This window comes from Monodon monoceros, unplaced genomic scaffold, assembly GCF_005190385.1.
Source record: "Monodon monoceros isolate NGI ecotype Baffin Bay Population unplaced genomic scaffold, NGI_Narwhal_1 Super_Scaffold_21, whole genome shotgun sequence".
In the NCBI taxonomy this organism is placed as follows: Eukaryota; Metazoa; Chordata; class Mammalia; order Artiodactyla; family Monodontidae; genus Monodon; species Monodon monoceros.
In genome coordinates, this window is record NW_021703778.1 from 73,217,731 (window position 1) to 73,236,233 (window position 18,503).

The 18,503-nt window shown below is 36.1% G+C and overlaps 1 protein-coding gene across 2 annotated transcripts in view; it reads left to right on the forward strand.

The window, feature by feature from the left end:
* LRRC49 (leucine rich repeat containing 49) overlaps nucleotides 1–18,503 on the forward strand; it is a 128,688-nt gene that overhangs the window by 16,334 nt on the left and 93,851 nt on the right. For both annotated transcript variants that reach the window (XM_029239428.1, XM_029239429.1), the window contains 2 exons: nucleotides 2,010–2,076; nucleotides 6,851–6,994. In XM_029239428.1, coding sequence (XP_029095261.1) covers nucleotides 2,010–2,076; nucleotides 6,851–6,994 — 211 coding nt within the window. The remainder of the gene's footprint in view (nucleotides 1–2,009; nucleotides 2,077–6,850; nucleotides 6,995–18,503) is intronic.

Consider the following 18,503-nt stretch of genomic DNA (forward strand, 5'->3'; position numbering starts at 1 on the left):
AGGAAGGAAGGAAGGAGGGAAGGAAGGAAAAAAAGAAAGAAGATAAAATAAAATAAAATAAAATAAAGTTGTTAAAATAAAAACGTAATTATTAAGGAAAAAAAGAAGAAAAAATTAAAAAAAAAAACAGATGGAACCCTAGGACAAATGGTGGAAGCAAAGCTATACAGACATAATCTCACACAGAAGCATACACACTCACAAAAAGAGGAAAAGGGGAAAGAAATCATAAATCTTGCTTGCGAAGTTCACCTCCTTAATTTGGGATGATTGGTTGTCTATTCACGTATTCCACAGATGCAGGGTACATGAAGTTGTGTGGAGCTTTAATCCTCTGCTTCTGAAGCTGCTGGGAGACATTTCTTTTTCTCTTCTTTGTTTTCACAGCTCCCAGGGGCTCAGGTTTGGATTTGGACCCGCCTCTGCGTGTAGGTCGCCAGAGGGCGTCTGTTCTCCGCTCAGACAGGACGGGGTTAAAGGAGCCGCTGATTCGGGGACTCTGGCTCACTCAGGCCAGGGGGAGGGAGGGGCACGGAGGGCGGGGCGAGCCTGCGGCGGCAGAGGACGGCGTGACGTTGCACCAGCTTGAGGCGCGCCGTGCGTTCTCCCGGGGGAGTTGTCCCTGGATCCCGGGACCCTGGCAGTGGCGGGCTGCACAGGTTCCCCGGAAGGAGGATGTGGATAGTGACCTTTGCTCGCACACAGGCTTCTTGGTGGAGGTGGCAGCAGCAGCCTTAGCGTCTCATGCCTGTCTCTGGGGTCCGCGCTTTTAGCTGCGGCTCGCGACCGTCTCTGGAGCTCCTTTAAGGAGCGCTCTTAATCCCCTCTCCTCGCGCACCAGGAAACAAAGAGGGAAGAAAAAGTCTCTTGCCTCTTTGGCAGGTCCAGACTTTTCCCTGGACTCCCTCCCGGCTAGCCGTGGCGCACTAACCCCGCCCCGGCGGGTGAGCAGACAAGACTCTCCGGCTGGTGAGTGCTGGTCGGCCCTGATCCTCTGTGCGGGAATCTCTCCGCTTTGCCCTCCGCACCCCTGTTGCTGTGCTCTCCTCTGCGGCTCCGAAGCTTTTCCCCTCCGCCACGCGCGGTCTCCGCCCGCGAAGGGGCTTCTAGTGTGTGGAATCCTTTCCTCCTTCACAGCTCCCTCCCACTGGTGCAGGTCCCGACCCTATTCTTTTGTCTCTCTTTATTCTTTTTTCTTTTGCCCTACCCAGGTACCTGGGGAGTTTCTTGCCTTTTGGTAGGTCTGAGGTCTTCTGCCAGCATTCATTAGGTGTTCTGTAGGAGTTGTTCCACGTGTAGATGTATTTCTGGTGTATCTGTGGGGAGGAAGGTGATCTCTGCGTCTTACTCCTCCGCCATCTTGAAGGTCTCCTCAAGAGCTCTTTTTGATAGGGTCATCTGGAAAGGCTGCTTCGAGAAGATATTTGAGCCAAGACTTGAATAACGTGAAGGAGTGAACCAACCATGTGAAGTTCTGGGGGAAGGACATTAAGGAAGAAGGAACAGCAAGGGTAAACAACCCAGGCAGAAATGAATTTGTCAAGTTAGAGATGGCAAGAAAGCTCCTGTGGCTGGAGCAGAGTGACTGGGTGCGCTGGAGTCTTGGTAGGAGATAAGCTGGAGGAAGAGTCAGTAGTCAGAGAGTTTAGGGCCTTGAGGACTGAGGTAAGGAATTTAGGCTGTATTCTAAGGTGAAAGGAATTGCCTTGAATAAGTGCCTTGTGCTAAAGTTCCTAGAAGTAGAATTGTTCTTTCCTAAAGATAGGACTTTCAAGCTGACTTTGGGACATTTCCCCAATGGGACTGCATCTTTAACATTATAATTAAATCAATGAAAAAAAGGTTTTAATATATAATTTTATATAATTTCTTTATATATTTCTATGTCTGTCTATCTGCCTGCCTATCTATCTAGAAAGAATAAATGAAAATGAGTTATGCCTTAGAGTTTTTGATTTACAATAGATGTGGTACATCTGTATTTCTACTCTGCTTACTCTGATTTTCAGAATCAAGAAAATCTCAAATCTGGAGAATCTGAAAAGCTTAGATGTCTTGGACCTTCATGGAAATCAGGTATTGTTAAAGCCCTTTCATTTCTTTCTTATTTGAAAAAGCTCTAGGAAATTTCGTATGAAAGTTTTAAGAATTATACTTGTGTTGAATTTTTCCGAAGTTACTTTACTGATTCAGTGAAATTAGCTTTGGTATTAAGGTATTAAGCTCATTTATGTAAGGTTTGGTAATTCCTCAGTGGTAAGTGACAGATAAAACTTATAAAACATTTAGAATTCTTATAGTTATGACAATTTTGATTCTTATTTAGTCTTTTATTAACTTACAGCCGACCCCAACCCAAGAACTAGAATATTACTAATGATTTTCTTCTACTTAAGTGTTCCTTCTTTATTCCAAGACAACACTATTCTGGATTTCATATTTATCATTCTTTTATTGGTGTTTTTAGTTGGTTTGATCACATATATAAGTGTCTAAATAATATATTGTTTAGTAGTATTGTCTTTTAATTTAAAAAAAAGGTGTCAAACTATATATTGTTATCAGTGTTTGCTTTTTGGATACATTATGTTACTGAGTTTCATCTATTCTGACTACATAGCTGTAGTTTATCTTTATTATGTTCCATGGTTTGATTACACAGAAACCTTTTTCTCTGTTTTATTATTGATAGACATTTGGGTCGATTCCTTTTTGTTTGTTTGGGTTTTGTTTCCTGTTAGGATAGTACTTCTAAGAACATTCTTGTACATGTTTCTTCCATACATCATATGTACTCTAGGGTATATATCTAGGAGTGAAACTGATGGGTCACCGGTTATTTAAATGTGTAACTTTAAAAGTTAATGCCAAATTGTCTTCCAAAGTGATTGTACCAGTTTATACTCCCACCAGTAACACATAATAGATCCTGTTGCTTCACATTCTTTTCAACATTTGGAATTTTCAGACTTCTTAATTTTTGCCAGTTGAATTGGTATAAAGTGGTGTCCCCTTATGGTTTTGATTTCTAATTCCGTGATTACTATATAACCTGGGATCATTATTCCATTTTGATTAGTTTGTCTACCCATGTATTTGTCTGTCTTAATTTCTCTGTCTGGTTTGTTATGTTCCCTCTCCTTATTCTTCTCTTGCAGAGCATCTTGGCTGTTTTTTAACCCTTTGCTCTTACATTTAAATTTTAGTCTTTGCAATATAAGTACTTACTTATAAATAGCTACATGAGCTACATACTCATGCAGCAGGTAAAATCTCTCCTGAGGTGGTAAGTGTACATGTTGGGGTGATCTGGGAGTCCCTGCCTGTTGAGAACAAATCTCCCACTTGCAGTTGGTCAGGTGTAAACCTCAGTGTGATCTCTTTAGGCCTTCTAATAGCTGTTAGTCCTACTTGTTTTGTTGAAAAGCTAATATAATTAATAAAACCTTGATAGATGTATTAGATAGGCCACATCTGCTGGGTTCTAATCTCATCCCAGCCCCATCTATATGTCTGCCTGTGTGTGCACTCAGAGGGAGGAGTGTTGATGTCTGGGAATTGTCCAGCTCTGCAGGCTGGTTAGTATCACTCTAGTAGAGGGAAAGTTACCCAGTTAGTTAGATGGTGGTGGAAAAGGAAGAAGAATTAGAGTCTTGTCAGTAAGAGAGCATCATATATAAAGGCACTGAGACTAAAAACAACATGATAAGTATGTTTTACTGCTGGAGAATTTAGCACATGTTGAGGGATGGCGAGAGATGAGGCAAGAGAGGTAGGTTTAAGGCCAGACTGTGGAAGGCTTTATATGCCACAGTAAGGAATTACTATTTTATCTTTCTGTAACCCACTATTTTAAATGCCATTCATCAGTATAAGTGAAACATTTTATGGTACCAATATTTTTCTTAAGTTTATTTTAAAATGTATATATGAGAAATAAGATTTATGTCATTTTTATATTATAATATACCTTTAAGAATTCCTGGGCATTACCCAAGATCTATAAGAGCAACTGGTAAATGGATAATGTATCACTTGGTCTAAATATTAGACCAAGTCACCTTGTTACCTTGTTAGCTGACCTGTGTTATGTGTTATGTGTTAAATGAAAATCTGAGTCTTGTTTCAAATATTTAAATCCAATAAACAAAAATTTGGAGTATTTCAAAGCAAAGACAGTCTTGGTGACTAAAAAGTCAGGAGATACACTATTCAAGTTGAAACAACATGCAACTCTAAAAAAATAGCATCAGGTAGTTAAAAAACTAAAAGAAAATTAAGTGACTATTTTTTGTGTTTTGAATTTACTTCCATTGGAAATAAAAATGATACGTGATGTACATTGTGAAATGAAATATAATTGGTTTATGGATGTGAAAACATTGATAGGAATAGTGATAGTGTTCAAGAAACAGTTTGGAGAATGTAAGGAGTTGAGGGGAGGTGAAACTGGAGACAGAGAACAGCTGAGAGACTAATTCAATAACCTTGGTAAGAAGTGATGGCAACTTAAAGTTGTAGCGATAGGGATATAACAAGGGGGCAGATTTGATAAATATTTAAAAATTAAAAACATTAAGATTTAGCAATTGATTGTATGTGAGTAGTAAAGAATACAGAGGAATATGAGAGGTTGACTCTCAGTTTATGACCTAGATTTTTTTTTGTCTACCAGAAAATGTTCTCTTGGTAAACGCTTGCTTTAACATGGACACAAATGTGCTTCAAAAAGAATCTTTTCTTTCAGTGACATCTTTTCCTTCAGGGAGAGCTGACTCTTTCTGTGGTTGCTTGCCTGGAAGCAGATGTCTTTCCTATTGCTGAGTAGGAAGGTTGTCTTTATCCAGATAGAGCAGTCTGGGTTACTAGTATACACATACATAAGACTGGAGTATCCAGCTTTCCTAGACATACTAAAAAGCTCTGCTGTCTACCTTGAGACTCTCTCTTATCAGTGTGACCCAAGATTAGGCTTTTGAACATTCCTATCATCTCTTCTTCTGGCTGTGAAATTTATTAACTGATCAAGAACGCTGCTCTCACCCTACACCACCTTTTTTCTGAAATTTCTGTCATTTGCTCTATGCCTGTGACTTTGTCCCTGGCTGCAACAAGTAACAGACTGTTCCATCAGAGATGCTGCACACAATTCTGACCTGTCTGATTGCAAACCAAGAAGCTGAACAATATCCCCAGTGACTTTTTTAAAATTACAGATTGATACCTATGTATAAGAGTTAACAACGTTTCTTTTCAGAGTGACCAAACTAAAATGTAGGCATTCTAATTATATGTCCCACCAGGAGCAAATAGAATTGGAGAAAGGTAGTTTTCTAAAAGAAATGTCCCAGGATTATTAGCAGAAGGGAGAATACACCATATACAGGTTATGTACCCCTTCATTCTGTATATTTATCTTTCTTGAGTTCAGAAAAGCTTTATGTATATATTTACATATTGCTTTTCCATATACCTATCTCTATATTTTTAGTATTTTAGTAGAATTTCTCAAGCTTATGCTGTTATTATTTTCTACAGTGTCTGTGTTACTTTTTGCTGATTCTATACATTTTAAATTCTGTCACCTATTTAGTTTTGAAATGTTTTTGTCTGTGTCTTACTGTACAGTTCTGTAATCTGCAAATACTGATAACCTTGTTTCTTCTTTTACAGATTTTATTTTCATTTTACATTAGTTACACCAAAAATCTCAGGACAAATTTTAAAGCATGATCATATATTATCTTTATATATTATTGAATTTGCGATAAATATACTTAGGTTTCTCCTCTTGAATGTAGGTGGAATCTAGACGGTATTTCTCGAATATAAGAGAAGGTCCAAACAATATCATAGAAAACTGGATTATAAATCTTAAAAAAAGGCCATTTTAGCCAATATCTGCTTTGAAGTGTTAAATAGAAAATTTCAAATAATACTGTGATGGCAACACAGATGAGAAAATTAATCTTCAGTGATTGTGAAATTTGTTTTAATGTTCAGAAGAAAAGTGTTGTATATAACTCATTGTTGCTTAAGTACATTACATTAAAAGGTTGAAGCCCTCTGCAAGAAGCCCTATTTCTGGGTCATGTAGAAACTCATCCCGTTGTGCTACGCTTGTTGTATTACAGTAGTGGGGCTGAAAATCATGTTGAGCTCTCATCATTTCATGGGCTATACCCTTTAACTTATCCTTACTTGTGCAGCTCAAATTCCTCTGCTGCAGTTCAGTGCTTATGTGCATGTGTATATTCCATAATTCAAGTCCACCATATTGTACCCTGCCTAAACATTATCTGTCTCCTCTCTTAAGCAGTTTCACTAATAAGGAATATCCATCCTCACCCTCTACTGGGGATCGTAGTTCCTTGAATCTTTTCCATTCAGACTCTTGATTGCTCTCAGGATCCTGCAGTATAAATGGAGAATTAACAAGGGGAACTGGGTATCATTCCTGTTCCTTGCCTTTTCTCTCAAAAGGTAGTCTTGTTTGATCAAAACATTGTGAGCTTATGCCTTGGGCTCACAGTTTCTATTTCACAGTGTATTTCTCTTCACCTTCATGGGACCTGACACAGTGTTGGGCACTTAGAGATGCCCAAACAATGGACTTACTGATTATTTGATAAAATATACTTACCATGGTCAAATTATAAAATATGTTCTGTTAGTTAATCTTCACAAGTTAAGTAACTTCGTAATATCTACAACAGAGGAAACTGGAAATAGATTTTGAAATGTCTTCATATAAACTTGTCACTGAATTCAATGACTATGTCTTTTATTTTTATAACATGCACACCTGAGATTTATGCCTGCTAATCATCCCTTCCTCATTTTTTAACAGATTACCAAAATTGAAAATGTCAATCATTTGTGTGATTTGAGAGTTTTAAATCTTGCCAGGAACCTTTTAAGTCATGTTGATAATCTTAATGGGCTGGATTCACTAACTGAGCTTAACCTGCGACACAATCAAATCACTTTTGTGGTGAGTATTAAAATGGAATCAATATGTGATTTCTGGCTTTTCTTTTAAGGGAATGAAATAAATGTTATAGCATTGCTTTCTGCAAAGTAAGAATCTAAAGTAATTTAGTTTTTTTCTGAATTTAAATTGCAGATATAATTGTTAAGCTTTATAATATTTTGATTTGGGAAGTGTTGTGGTGTTTTCCATTCTAAAAGATAAATGTAAAATCAGGAGCACAAATGTTATCAGTAAATGAATCAACTAGTGGTAAATGAATACTGAATCCTTTCCTGTGTTGTTATAGGAATAGAATTAATACGAAAGAAGGTTATTGTTGACTGAAAGTTGATAACTTGTTGCACTGAGAGGGAAAAGGCACAGAGAGGAGTGGTTGAGGGCTTTGAAGACATGCATAAATATCATATTCTTTGCAGTTTTTCAAAGGCAGCTTGGTATGGTGGAAAGAGCATTGTTACATAGGATATGACAGGCTAAGTGCAGGTCTGCTTCAGCTCTCATTATCTGTGTGACATTAGGTAAATCACTTTAACTCTGTAAGCCTCAGATTACTTTAAAATGAGGACATAGGGCTAGATCATCTCTAGAGTCCTTTTTGGCTTGCTGGCTCTGAAGAAGGATATAAATATGGTAGAAAGCTGGCATGTGAGCAGGAGGAAGAGTTGGCATTGTGGGGACAAAACTATAGAAAGGCTACTCTGGAACTCTGAGGATGAACTTCATTAGATTTATAGTTTTATTCAAGTTTAGCAACTAAATAACAGCTTGATGCTCAGGTATTTTGAACTTGTGCATATATGAAGAGCTCTAGAAATACGACTTTCAGCTGTATGACATGATACAGGCCAAGAAGACATCTGAGGATTTATAAAAACATTTGTTCTTTTAACAAGTTTTCTTTGTTTACATGCAATAGAAAAACTACATTACGTTTTCTTTGGGTATCATTTAAGCACTTTTAAAGGTAAAATCTGATTCTTAACTTTTTCAAGACATTGAGTTCCTTAGTAAATAGTTAAATGTACTGTAAGTGGTACACTGGAAAAAGCTGGGAGACAGATGATGCCTTATCTCTAGGCCTCATTTTACAGATTGGTTTCATTTTGAAATTTTCCCAGAAAGTCTGAGCCAAGTAATGCTCATATCTTCTAGGAGGTTGGGATAATTTCAGAACCTTCTCTAAGACATGGATTTATCCCAGAACCTCTAAATTCTGCCAGCTCTTTCCCCAGATTGGATTTAAATATTGGAAATGGCTTGTTTATTTTAAAAGACACCCATATTAATCCGTTACATTGCTGTCTCTATAACTGTTCAGACTGGACTTAATCTGTCCTAGGGACATTGGGTATGGTAAGAATCCAAAAAGCTTTGGTAGAGTGGAGTACAGAAATCTATTGGCCTTAGCATATTCCTGTCTATGTTTTGTCTTTCATTTGGAAAATGTATAATACACATCTAGGAATTTGTTTACTGAATTTTCTATTGAGTATTATGTCTGATCATTACTGTTCATAGATTAGGCAGCAGTAAACATCTTATGGAAAAGGAAATTGTCTTAATTTCTAAAAGTGAAAAAGATTTATTAAGTATTATACATATGGTATAATTATCATGATAATAAGTATCATGCATATTAATTGATTGGATATTGTTAATATATGTGTAAGAAAAGATCAGAAACTTATCCAGCTCTATTTCTTTTTTTTGTGTGTGATACGCGGGCGTCTCACTGTTGTGGCCTCTCCCATTGCGGAGCACAGGTTCCGGATGCGCAGGCTCAGCAGCCATGGCTCACGGGCCCAGCCGCTCTGCGGCATGTGGGATCCTCCTGGACCGGGGCACGAACCCATGTCTCCTGCATCGGCAGGCGGACTCTCAACCACTGCACCTCTAGGGAAGCCCTCTATTTCTTTTTTGAAGCATCCTTTTCCTAAAAGAGCCAAGAGACTTTTAAATCTGAGGATTCTTTTTTTTTTTTTAACTGTCTCTTCTTTTTTCCAGGGTCAGTTATTATACTAATTCTTTTTGCTTTTTTTTCTCTTATGGTTTTGATTTTCCTCAATAGCTGGTAATCCTTAAATGAAGGACTATGTTAAGGAGTGGCTGGCTCTCCTGTGCAGCTGAATAGGTCTTTTTAACCATAAAATCTCTCCCTAGAATGATCACTAGATTTGTGTAAGCTGTTGAATCCCACACATTGGCAGACCTCCCTTTAGCGTGAGTGGAAGGGAATAGGCAGCCTCACTGTGTAATGCCAAAATAAGAAAAACTACTTTGTGTATGTGTGTGGGTGTGGGTAAGAAGGACTTCAGTAACTTTTGTGCCAGCTGAAATTGCCATTCCTTTTCCCCCTCTGGTTCTACTGTAGCAGTTATTAACCATCTCCATAGATAAAATACCCATGCTGTCCATCCTTCCTTGATACTGTTTGTTAGAGAACAGATCCTGAGGCTTTAGCTGAGGTTTTCTTCAGCCAGCTGCTCTTTACCCAATGCGTGTGTGCATGGCAGGGGTGGGAGTGGGCTGGGGGTGGGGTGGGTTTGCTGGTGTTCCAGGAATGGCTGTTGAGTAGACAGATCTTTAATAACACATCTACTTGATTAGCTACAGTTACCCATAGTCCATGCCTGTTTTTTGTATGTACTGACTCTGAGCGTGGAAGATGGCATTCTTTTGGAAGGAATCGCTGCATTTGCAGTGCAGCATCTCTCCTGCCAGTTCTGAGCCGCAGTTTTCTCTGTTCAGAGTTATCTCCAATAAGATCCTATCTGCTTTCCACCTTCCTGAAATTCATCAAAAATGTTGATCTATTAATAGCTCTCTTATTTATATCATTTCCATGCTTTCACTCATTTTGTGTATTTTATGTTTGTTTCACCCATTGAATCTTGGGAAGGAGATGAAACAAAGGCATTACCTACTTTACCATCTTATCAGAAACCTTCTTCACTGGTATTTTCGATATAGAAAAGTCATTGTTTATTGTATTAAATTCACTGATCTTTTTCTTGGAAACTTTATAAATTTCTAACCAAATGTCTTTTAAGTTTATATGGTATCTTTCCCTTTTAAAAAACTATGAAACATTTCAGACATTCCCAAAGAATAGGAAATAATATTACAAACATTTGTATGTCCACCAATGAACTTAATAAATAAAATCCTTTTAAATATAGTTGAGGCCTACTATGTAACCCTTCTCCAACACATTCCCTCCCTCCTTTGCAGAGGTAACCACAGTTATGAATTTGGTGTTTATTCCTATGCATGTCTTTTTCCTTTTCCTGTATGTATCCCTAAACAATCCCATGTATATACCCCTAAACAATGAAGTAATTATTTTGCATGCTTTTAAGTGTTCTGTAAATGATATCATCAAACTGTACATATCTTCTGTAAGTTGTTTTTATTATGCTTTGAGATTTATCTATGTTGATACCTGTAGCTCCAGTTCACTAATTTCCATTGTTATATAGTATCCCACTGTGTGATTGTAACTAAATATTTATTCTTCTCTTTATGGACATTAATATTATTTCTAATTTTTTGTCGTTAAGAAGAAATAACATTTTTGTACATGTCTTTTTGTGCATAATTATAACAATTTCTCCAGGACAGTGGCTTTCAGACTTTTTTTAGCCATAATCTATAGTAATAAATAAAATGTACATTGAAACCCAGTAATTAAATACATATTTATATGAATACATTATAAATAATGGAAACAAGCATTTCATGACTATATCTACCCTTACTGCAATCCATTCTGGTATATCCTAGTCTATTCTATCTCATTAAAAAATGTTGGTCTCAAAAAAAGTTAGTCTCAATCTACTGAATTGATTTCTTGACGAATGAAAAATTGGTTGCAACCTGCATTTGAAAAATAATGCTCAGTGGTGGATACTTGGGAGAAGCATTGCTAGGTGCCAGGATTATGCACATCATTTCATTTTATCAGCTAGCACCACGTTTTTCTCAAAGTGGTTGTACCAAATTACATTCCCATCAGCATTACCCGAGGGTTCCTTTAACCTCACAACCTTAGTGACATTTGATGTTGTCAGACCTTTTCATTTCTGCCAGTCTTGTAACTATAAAATTGTATATATTATATTGAGATTTTAATTTTAATTTCCAGTGAGATTGAATGCCTTTCATCTTTTTTTCATTTTTGATATTGAGATTGCCTCTTCTGCAAATAGCCTTATCCTTTGCCCACTGTAATAACATTTTTTTTCTTTTTCATATTGATCTGTAGTATTTCTTTTGTTTCTGCTGTCTTTTGAGAAACAGAAATAAAAATCATCAATAGTTTCCTTTATTGTTTCTTCTTTTTGTTTGAAAAATCCTTTCTTATGGGCTGAGGACATAAAGGTATTTTTCTGTGTTGTCTAACAAGAGTTTTAAAGTTATTCTTCACATAGAGGTGTTTCATCTATCTGGAATTGACTTTTGCTTGTGATGTGCAGTTGAAATCCAATTTCTTTTTCTTTTTTTCTCATGGATTACCAATTGTCCCAGCACGTTTTATTGAAAAGTGAATTCCTTTTGTTCTTCCCGCTCACCTTGGCAGTATCTTAATTTAGCAAATTAAATATCCACACATGCATGGGTCTGTGCCTGGCCTCTCTGGTCTGTTTATTTGGTCTCTATCCATGTTCCAATATAACACTGTCGTGATAACTATACCTTTCTATTATGTTCTAAGAGCTAGTAGAATGAGGTCCCCAATCTTCCTTTCCCTTTCCTTCCTTTCCCAGCCTTCCTTCCTTTTAAAAAAAATTATCTTGGTCTTTTCTTTTTCTGTATACACTCTAAAAAGAGCATGTTAAGTTTCACGAATAACCCTACTGGTCTGTTTGATTGGACTATCTTTTAAATTGAAGACAGCTGACGTTTTTATGACATTGCAGGCTCAATATCATAATGTGAACATGGTATATTAATATGAATGGCATAGTATGTATGACTAGAGCACATTTCTCGATTCATATGTCTCATTTGATGATTTTTATGCTTTTCTCCATAGATCACTTGTTTTTTGTTAGATATCTTCCATATATCTTGTACTTTTTTGTTGTCATTGTAAATTTTTTGGTCAGAAATAGATTTTTTACTGTTATTAGTATATGGAACCACAGTTGATTTTGGTTCATTGACCTTAAATCCAGAAACCTTGCTCAGACACTTAACAATTCTAATAATGTGTCTGTAGATTACCTTAGATTTTCTGGTTAGACAATTATAATTTTTTTCGAACAATGATAGTTTTTCTTTAATCATTATATATTTTGTTTCTACTTATTTGACTGAGCTAGACTGAAGTTTGATTTAACCTCTAGTACAAAGTTGAATAAAGAAACAAAGGTGGTCATCCTTGCCTTATTCCTGATTTTAAAGGAAATGCATCATTGTCTATGTTTGCTAAATGCCATTTATCAGTATGAAGAAATTATCCTCTATTTTTAGTTTGCTTAGAGTTTATATTATGAATGGTTGTTGGATTTTATTCAATAATTTTTCTACAATCCTTAGACTGATCATATGGATTCTTCTTTAATCTTAATTTTGAAAATTATATTGCAAGATTTTTGTAATGATAAGTCATTCTAGCATTTTGGGTTGTTTTTGTTTTTTTTTTGCGGTACGCGGGCCTCTCATTGTTGTGGCCTCTCCCGTTGCGGAGCACAGGCTCCGGACGTGCAGGCTCAGCGGCCATGGCTCACGGGCCCAGCCGCTCCGCGGCATGTGGGATCTTCCCGGACCGGGGCACGAAGCCGTGTCCTCTGCATCGGCAGGCAGACTCTCAACCACTGCGCCACCAGGGAAGCCCTCCCTAGTCGTCTTTAATCTGAGATGGTACCTGAGTCTTTCTTTGTATTTCCTGACATTGACATTTTTGAAGAATATCAGTTTATTATTTTGTAGAATGTTACTCAGTTTGGACTTGTCTAATTGTTTCCTAATGATTAGATTCATGTTATGTACTTTTGGCAGGAATATTAACAGTGGTGTTGTTGAGTTCTTCTCAGTGAATCATATTAAGTGTTCTTTAACTTTCAGCCTTTTTCTTATAAAGAATGCACACTCCTTTTTTTTTTTGCGGTACGCGGGCCTCTCACTGTTGTGGCCTCTCCCGTTGCGGAGCACAGGCTCCTGACGCGCAGGCCCAGCGGCCATGGCTCACGGGCCCAGCCGCTCCGCGGCATGTGGGATCTTCCCGGACCAGGGCACGAACCCTTGTCCCCTGCATCGGCAGGCGGACTCTCAACCACTGCGCCACCAGGGAAGCCCCGGTATTTCCAATTTTTGGCTCTAACAAATAAAGCGGCTATGAATATTCTTGTGGTCTTTTATTTATATATTTACTTTGGTGGACATATACTCTTATTTCTCTTACATAAATATGTAGGTGTATCATTACTGAGCCATGAGGTAGCTGGGTGTCTAAATTTATTAGAAACTGCTAAACAGTTTTATAAAGTGATTATACCATTTTACACTCCCACCAGCAATAAGTGAGAATTCTAATTGCTCCACATCCTTGCCAACATTTGACATTGACAGTCTTTATAAGTTTAGTGATACTATGATTTTCATTGTAGTTTTAATTTGCAGTTACTTAGTGACTAATGATATTGAGCATCTCTCCAATTACTTATTGGCCATCCTGGCATATCCCTTTGTGAAGTATCAGTTCAAGTCTTTTGCCCATTTAAAAAAAATGGGTTATCTTTTTATCCTTGAGTGTGGTGGATCTTTATTCTAATTCAGTCCTTTGTTTCATATATGTATTGAATGTATTTTCTGCATGGCTTCCTTTTTGCTTTCTTAACAATGTTTTTGATATGTAAAAGCTTTAAATTTTAGTGACATACAATTTATCAATTTGTTTTCTTTTATCATTAGTGCCTTTTTTGTCTTGTCTAGGAAGTCTTTGCTTATCCCAATATCATAAATATGTTCTCCTCTGTTTTTTTCCAGAAGGCTTATAGTTTTACCTTCATTTTATGTCTGTCATCCACCTTTAATTAAATTTTGTGTATGGTGTGAGATGTAGAGGTCATGATTCATTTTTCCCAAATAGGGATGTCTATTTGCTCCATTGCCTTTTATTCAAAAGACCTTGCTTTCCCCCTTGAATTAAACTGGTTTCTTTTTCAAAATTGAGTTATAAGCAAATGAGTCTTTTTCTGAACCTTCTATTCTGTTACATCTATTTGTCTACCATTATGCCAAGACTATACTGTCTAATAACTCTAGCTTTATAATACATGGAGATATTTGGGGAGATCATTAATTTAATGAATTTAATTTGCTAAGATTTTATGTGTGAATAAGAATGATATTTGGTTAAAAGTATGGTTAAGTCAATCTAAAAGAGCTCTTTCAGTAATAATGAAATAAAAATTCAAAGTGATATTTTATTATTGGTTAATCATAAGTTTATTTTCACCAGGTGTTACATAAAATAATTGTGAGATGGTATCTTAGATTTGATTAAATATGGTAATTTTATTAGCGTACCTCATATTTGTGTTTTATGAATCTGCAGATTCATTTCTTTCACTAATTATGGGAACATTCTGAGCCTTTATATTTTCAAATATTGCCTTCTCCCACTTTCTCTTTTTCTACTTCTTACACACCTGCTAGACATGGTATGGACCTTCTTGTTCTAGTTTTGTTTCTTAAAATTTCCACCATTCTTATTTTTCTCTGCTACATTTCTGCATGATTTTTACTTCTTTAATGCTATCTTTCAGTTCACTAACTTTCTCCTCAGTTTTGTCTAATCTGATTTTCAGTCCATCCATGAGTTTTTAATAATGACCATAATTTTTTGTTTCTAGAAGTTCTGCATGGATTAAAAAAAAAAAACGCCCAGATAGCTTTATTTATAGCATCTTTTTTTCTCATGTTTTGATTCATTTTATTTCTCTAATAATTTTAAACATAGATATTCCATAGTCTTTATCAAGTTATTATATTTTCTTAAGTTTTTGGTAATTCTACATTGTTGCCTAAAATTTATGCTTACTCTTGCTCACAGTAATTTTTTCCCATAACTTGATCATTTGGGGTCGTCCAAATGCCGTAAAATCTGAATTGAGTTTGTGTCTTTCCAGTGAGTTTTGCCAGGAGTGGTGGGGGCAAGAATGCTGGGGACCCTTTTTATGAGGAGTCTTGTTAGATCATGCATGTGATGTAAATTTGAACTACAAATTCAGATGTGGAAAGGCCTATGATTGTGAAATTGAGACGTTTTCTATTTTCCCTCATAGCTGTTGTATCTAGCTCTCTTAGATTATAAAGACTGGAAATCTCTTAGTCAGAGCATCAGTGCATGTTTATTAATCTGGTTTTTAGTTCCTTTTTATTTGGGGGGAATTACAACAGTGTATAGAAGAAAATCAGCCTGAAAGAGTAGCTTGCAGCTAGATTGACTGATATCTATTGTCATGTAATGAGTAGTAAATAAATATAAAAAGTAGGTACACATATTAATGCCTTTGGATAACAGAGGCAGATAACGGACTTTTTTCATGGCAAATAAAAGTATGATGAGCTGTTGATATGACGGTTTACACATACTATTCCTCATATAATATGTGTCTGTGTTACAAAGTGATGGCTATAGCAAGTAGTTATTTTGGAATTAATTTTATAAAGCTTTTTATAGAAAAGAATACTTTTTTCTTTGTTTTTTTTCAAACTTATTCAGTGCTTTGTTAATAAATCTGTTTTTACTTCTCAAAATTAAAATAATTACCCATACATATTTTAACTCTGACTTTTTTGTATAACAGAATAGATAACAAAATGAGAGTAGCCGTGATTTTATTATAGTCATCTTTGTCCTCCTTGATGCGTGCCAAAGCCTCTATCTCTTCACCCTTCTTCTTCCTTATTCCTCTGCAGGAGGCTGCTCTAAAAATAGCTCCAGTAATAGATGTTCTACACATAGTCAGATTGCTGAATCATTTAGTTCTTTTGTGAAGTTTAGGAATATGGAAAACTCTCTGAGTTGAGTAGGACAAGCATGTTTCTAAAACAGCAGGTCATTATTCTTTTGAAAAATAAAGAATTATAATCCTCTCATAGTCTTGTAGTAAGTAATTTTTAAGGTATTTTTAAAGGATTATATTTTTTAAATATATAAAATGGTTTTGAGTCTTACTTTAAAACATTTTGAATGTGATTCTGGAATCGTGTTTTGTTAAATATAAGAAATTTGACACTAAGAGAAGGTTAACAGAGGAGCTATAAATATTCCCCTATATGTAAATATTTTATTTCATCTTCTTTTTCTTATCTTAGGTATGTTATTGCCTCTTTGCAATAGTTTCACTGCCTGTGAAATAGTTACCTCCAGAAAAGAATTTCTGGTAGTGTTTGACACTTGACAGTGAAATAAGTGTGCTGACTTTTTCTCAGTTATGAGGATTTAGCTTTCTTAAATTATCTTTAACCCCTTATTTCTCCTTTCCCCATTATTCCAAAATAATTATATATATTTTTGATAAGCAGATTGTTGAGTGCTGGCTTCCCCAAAGTGGCACCAGAATAACCTGCTGATAAAGAAAAACTGAGATTATTACTTATTGGCAAGAAGAGCACATTTCCCTGACATAGTCTTAGTCATGTTTTTAAGGGCTAAGGCAGGATATTCATTTTTGAGATTTCTTGGGGGTCTGGTTTAAGGTGGGTCTTTCAGTGCAGTGGCTTCAGATTGATGAATCTATGATACGATAGATTTGGATTGTCTGGCACAGCAAGATGAGCTTTTCAAAGTGAATACTGGACCATTTGTTAAATTTTTGTTTTCTCTGGCATTAATAACTGTCTCACTTCTCCCATTAATTGAAGGTTCTATTGAAGTACCATTAATTAATGTCCAAACTCCCCAAGATAACTCTAAAATTCTTTTCTGTATTGGCAAAGATCTCAAGTAATCTATGTTTCATTTTCTCTCTTCAAAGATACCCCTTCTGGAGCCCTCTGTCCTCTGTCTCTAATGTAGACTGGTTGCCCTTAGGCCTTCTATGGAGATGACATCCTTGGATTTCTCTTGCCTCCCTCCAATAGTGAATCAAATTCCTGGATCTTATGTTTCTGCGTCTTTGGTTTACTCTCATATTAGAGCAACCATCTTCTAGTAGCTTTCAGCAATCTTTTTTTTTTTTTCTGTAAATAACTCATGCATAGATAATTGATACGATAAATAGGATGTTTTCTTTTTGTCTATTGTAATGCTAGAAATTCCTTACAAAGTATATCTTAGAATTGCTAGAAAAATTACAGTTACAGTTTTCTTATAGGAATGAAATTTGGAACAACAAAAATTACTGTGGGTAATTATTTTGCTTTTTAAAGTTCTGGAAAGGCTATCTACTAAACTGGTTTTGGGGTATGTGTAGTTGAATTCTGATTTTTAGTTTTTCAACTTGTGAATATTTTTTATAGCTGTATCAGGTAATGAGAGTTAATAATTTTGAAAATTTGATAAAAACTTCTGGTAAAATTTTGTTTCTTAAATGAAGATAAGTACAAAACACTATAATCAAATAAACTTAAAAACCCTTTTCTCACAATTTATACCTGATGTAATTTGAGTTTATATTTTAATAGCAAAAATATTATGTCTTGAAAGGCATCTGTGTGTCTAGTCTTTGAAGGTGGTAGGCTGGGGCTCAAAGAGACAAGTGTATTTTTTTTTAAGGTGCCTTGATTCAAAGGAGATTCTGACTACTGCTTCTCAGTTTCAACCAGTTAGATGTCAGCAAACAATGTTTATGCCCAGAAATATCTCACGTAGGTTCCAGGAAGAATTTAGGAGAAGAAGGATTCCTCAAACAGAGAAGACTTTCAATCTGGCTGTGACTCTAAACTTCTAGAGACCAGATAGGAAGCAAGCTACCCTTTCCTTTGGAAATTAGGGCCCTGGAACAAAAAGAGATAATCCAGCTCTCCTCCCCCCGCCCACTCTACTCTTATTCTGGGAATATCAGAGAGAGGTAGCTGGTGGAGATGATTCAAGAAGTTTGCCAATATATAGAGCCTATCACCCAGTGAGGTAAATTTGATTGTCTTACTGTTTTCTGAAGACTTATTCTTTGACCATGGTTGAAAAACTCTCAAAATCACTAACTCACATCTGTGGAACAGGCTTTTCAGGGGTGGGCCTGAGAATGGTAATGCCAAGTGAATGGTATACATAGCCAGTGTTTTGATCACTGGTAGTTGTATTCCTTTTACATGGATTAGGGTCTAAGGGGTTGAGAGAAGGTTGAAGAATGATACACAAGGGAAGCTATGTGGGAGAATGTCTTAAGCCAGATTCATTTCTCCTATGTCCTCTCAAAAATCAGTGAGACGTGGCTCTGCCACAATTCTATCACTTTTATGTTTTCTTGGTATAACAAGCTTTTAAAAATAAATAAATGAACTGTTTTTGGAAAAGCTGATCTTGTCTGTAATTTTAATGAATTGCCTGAATTTT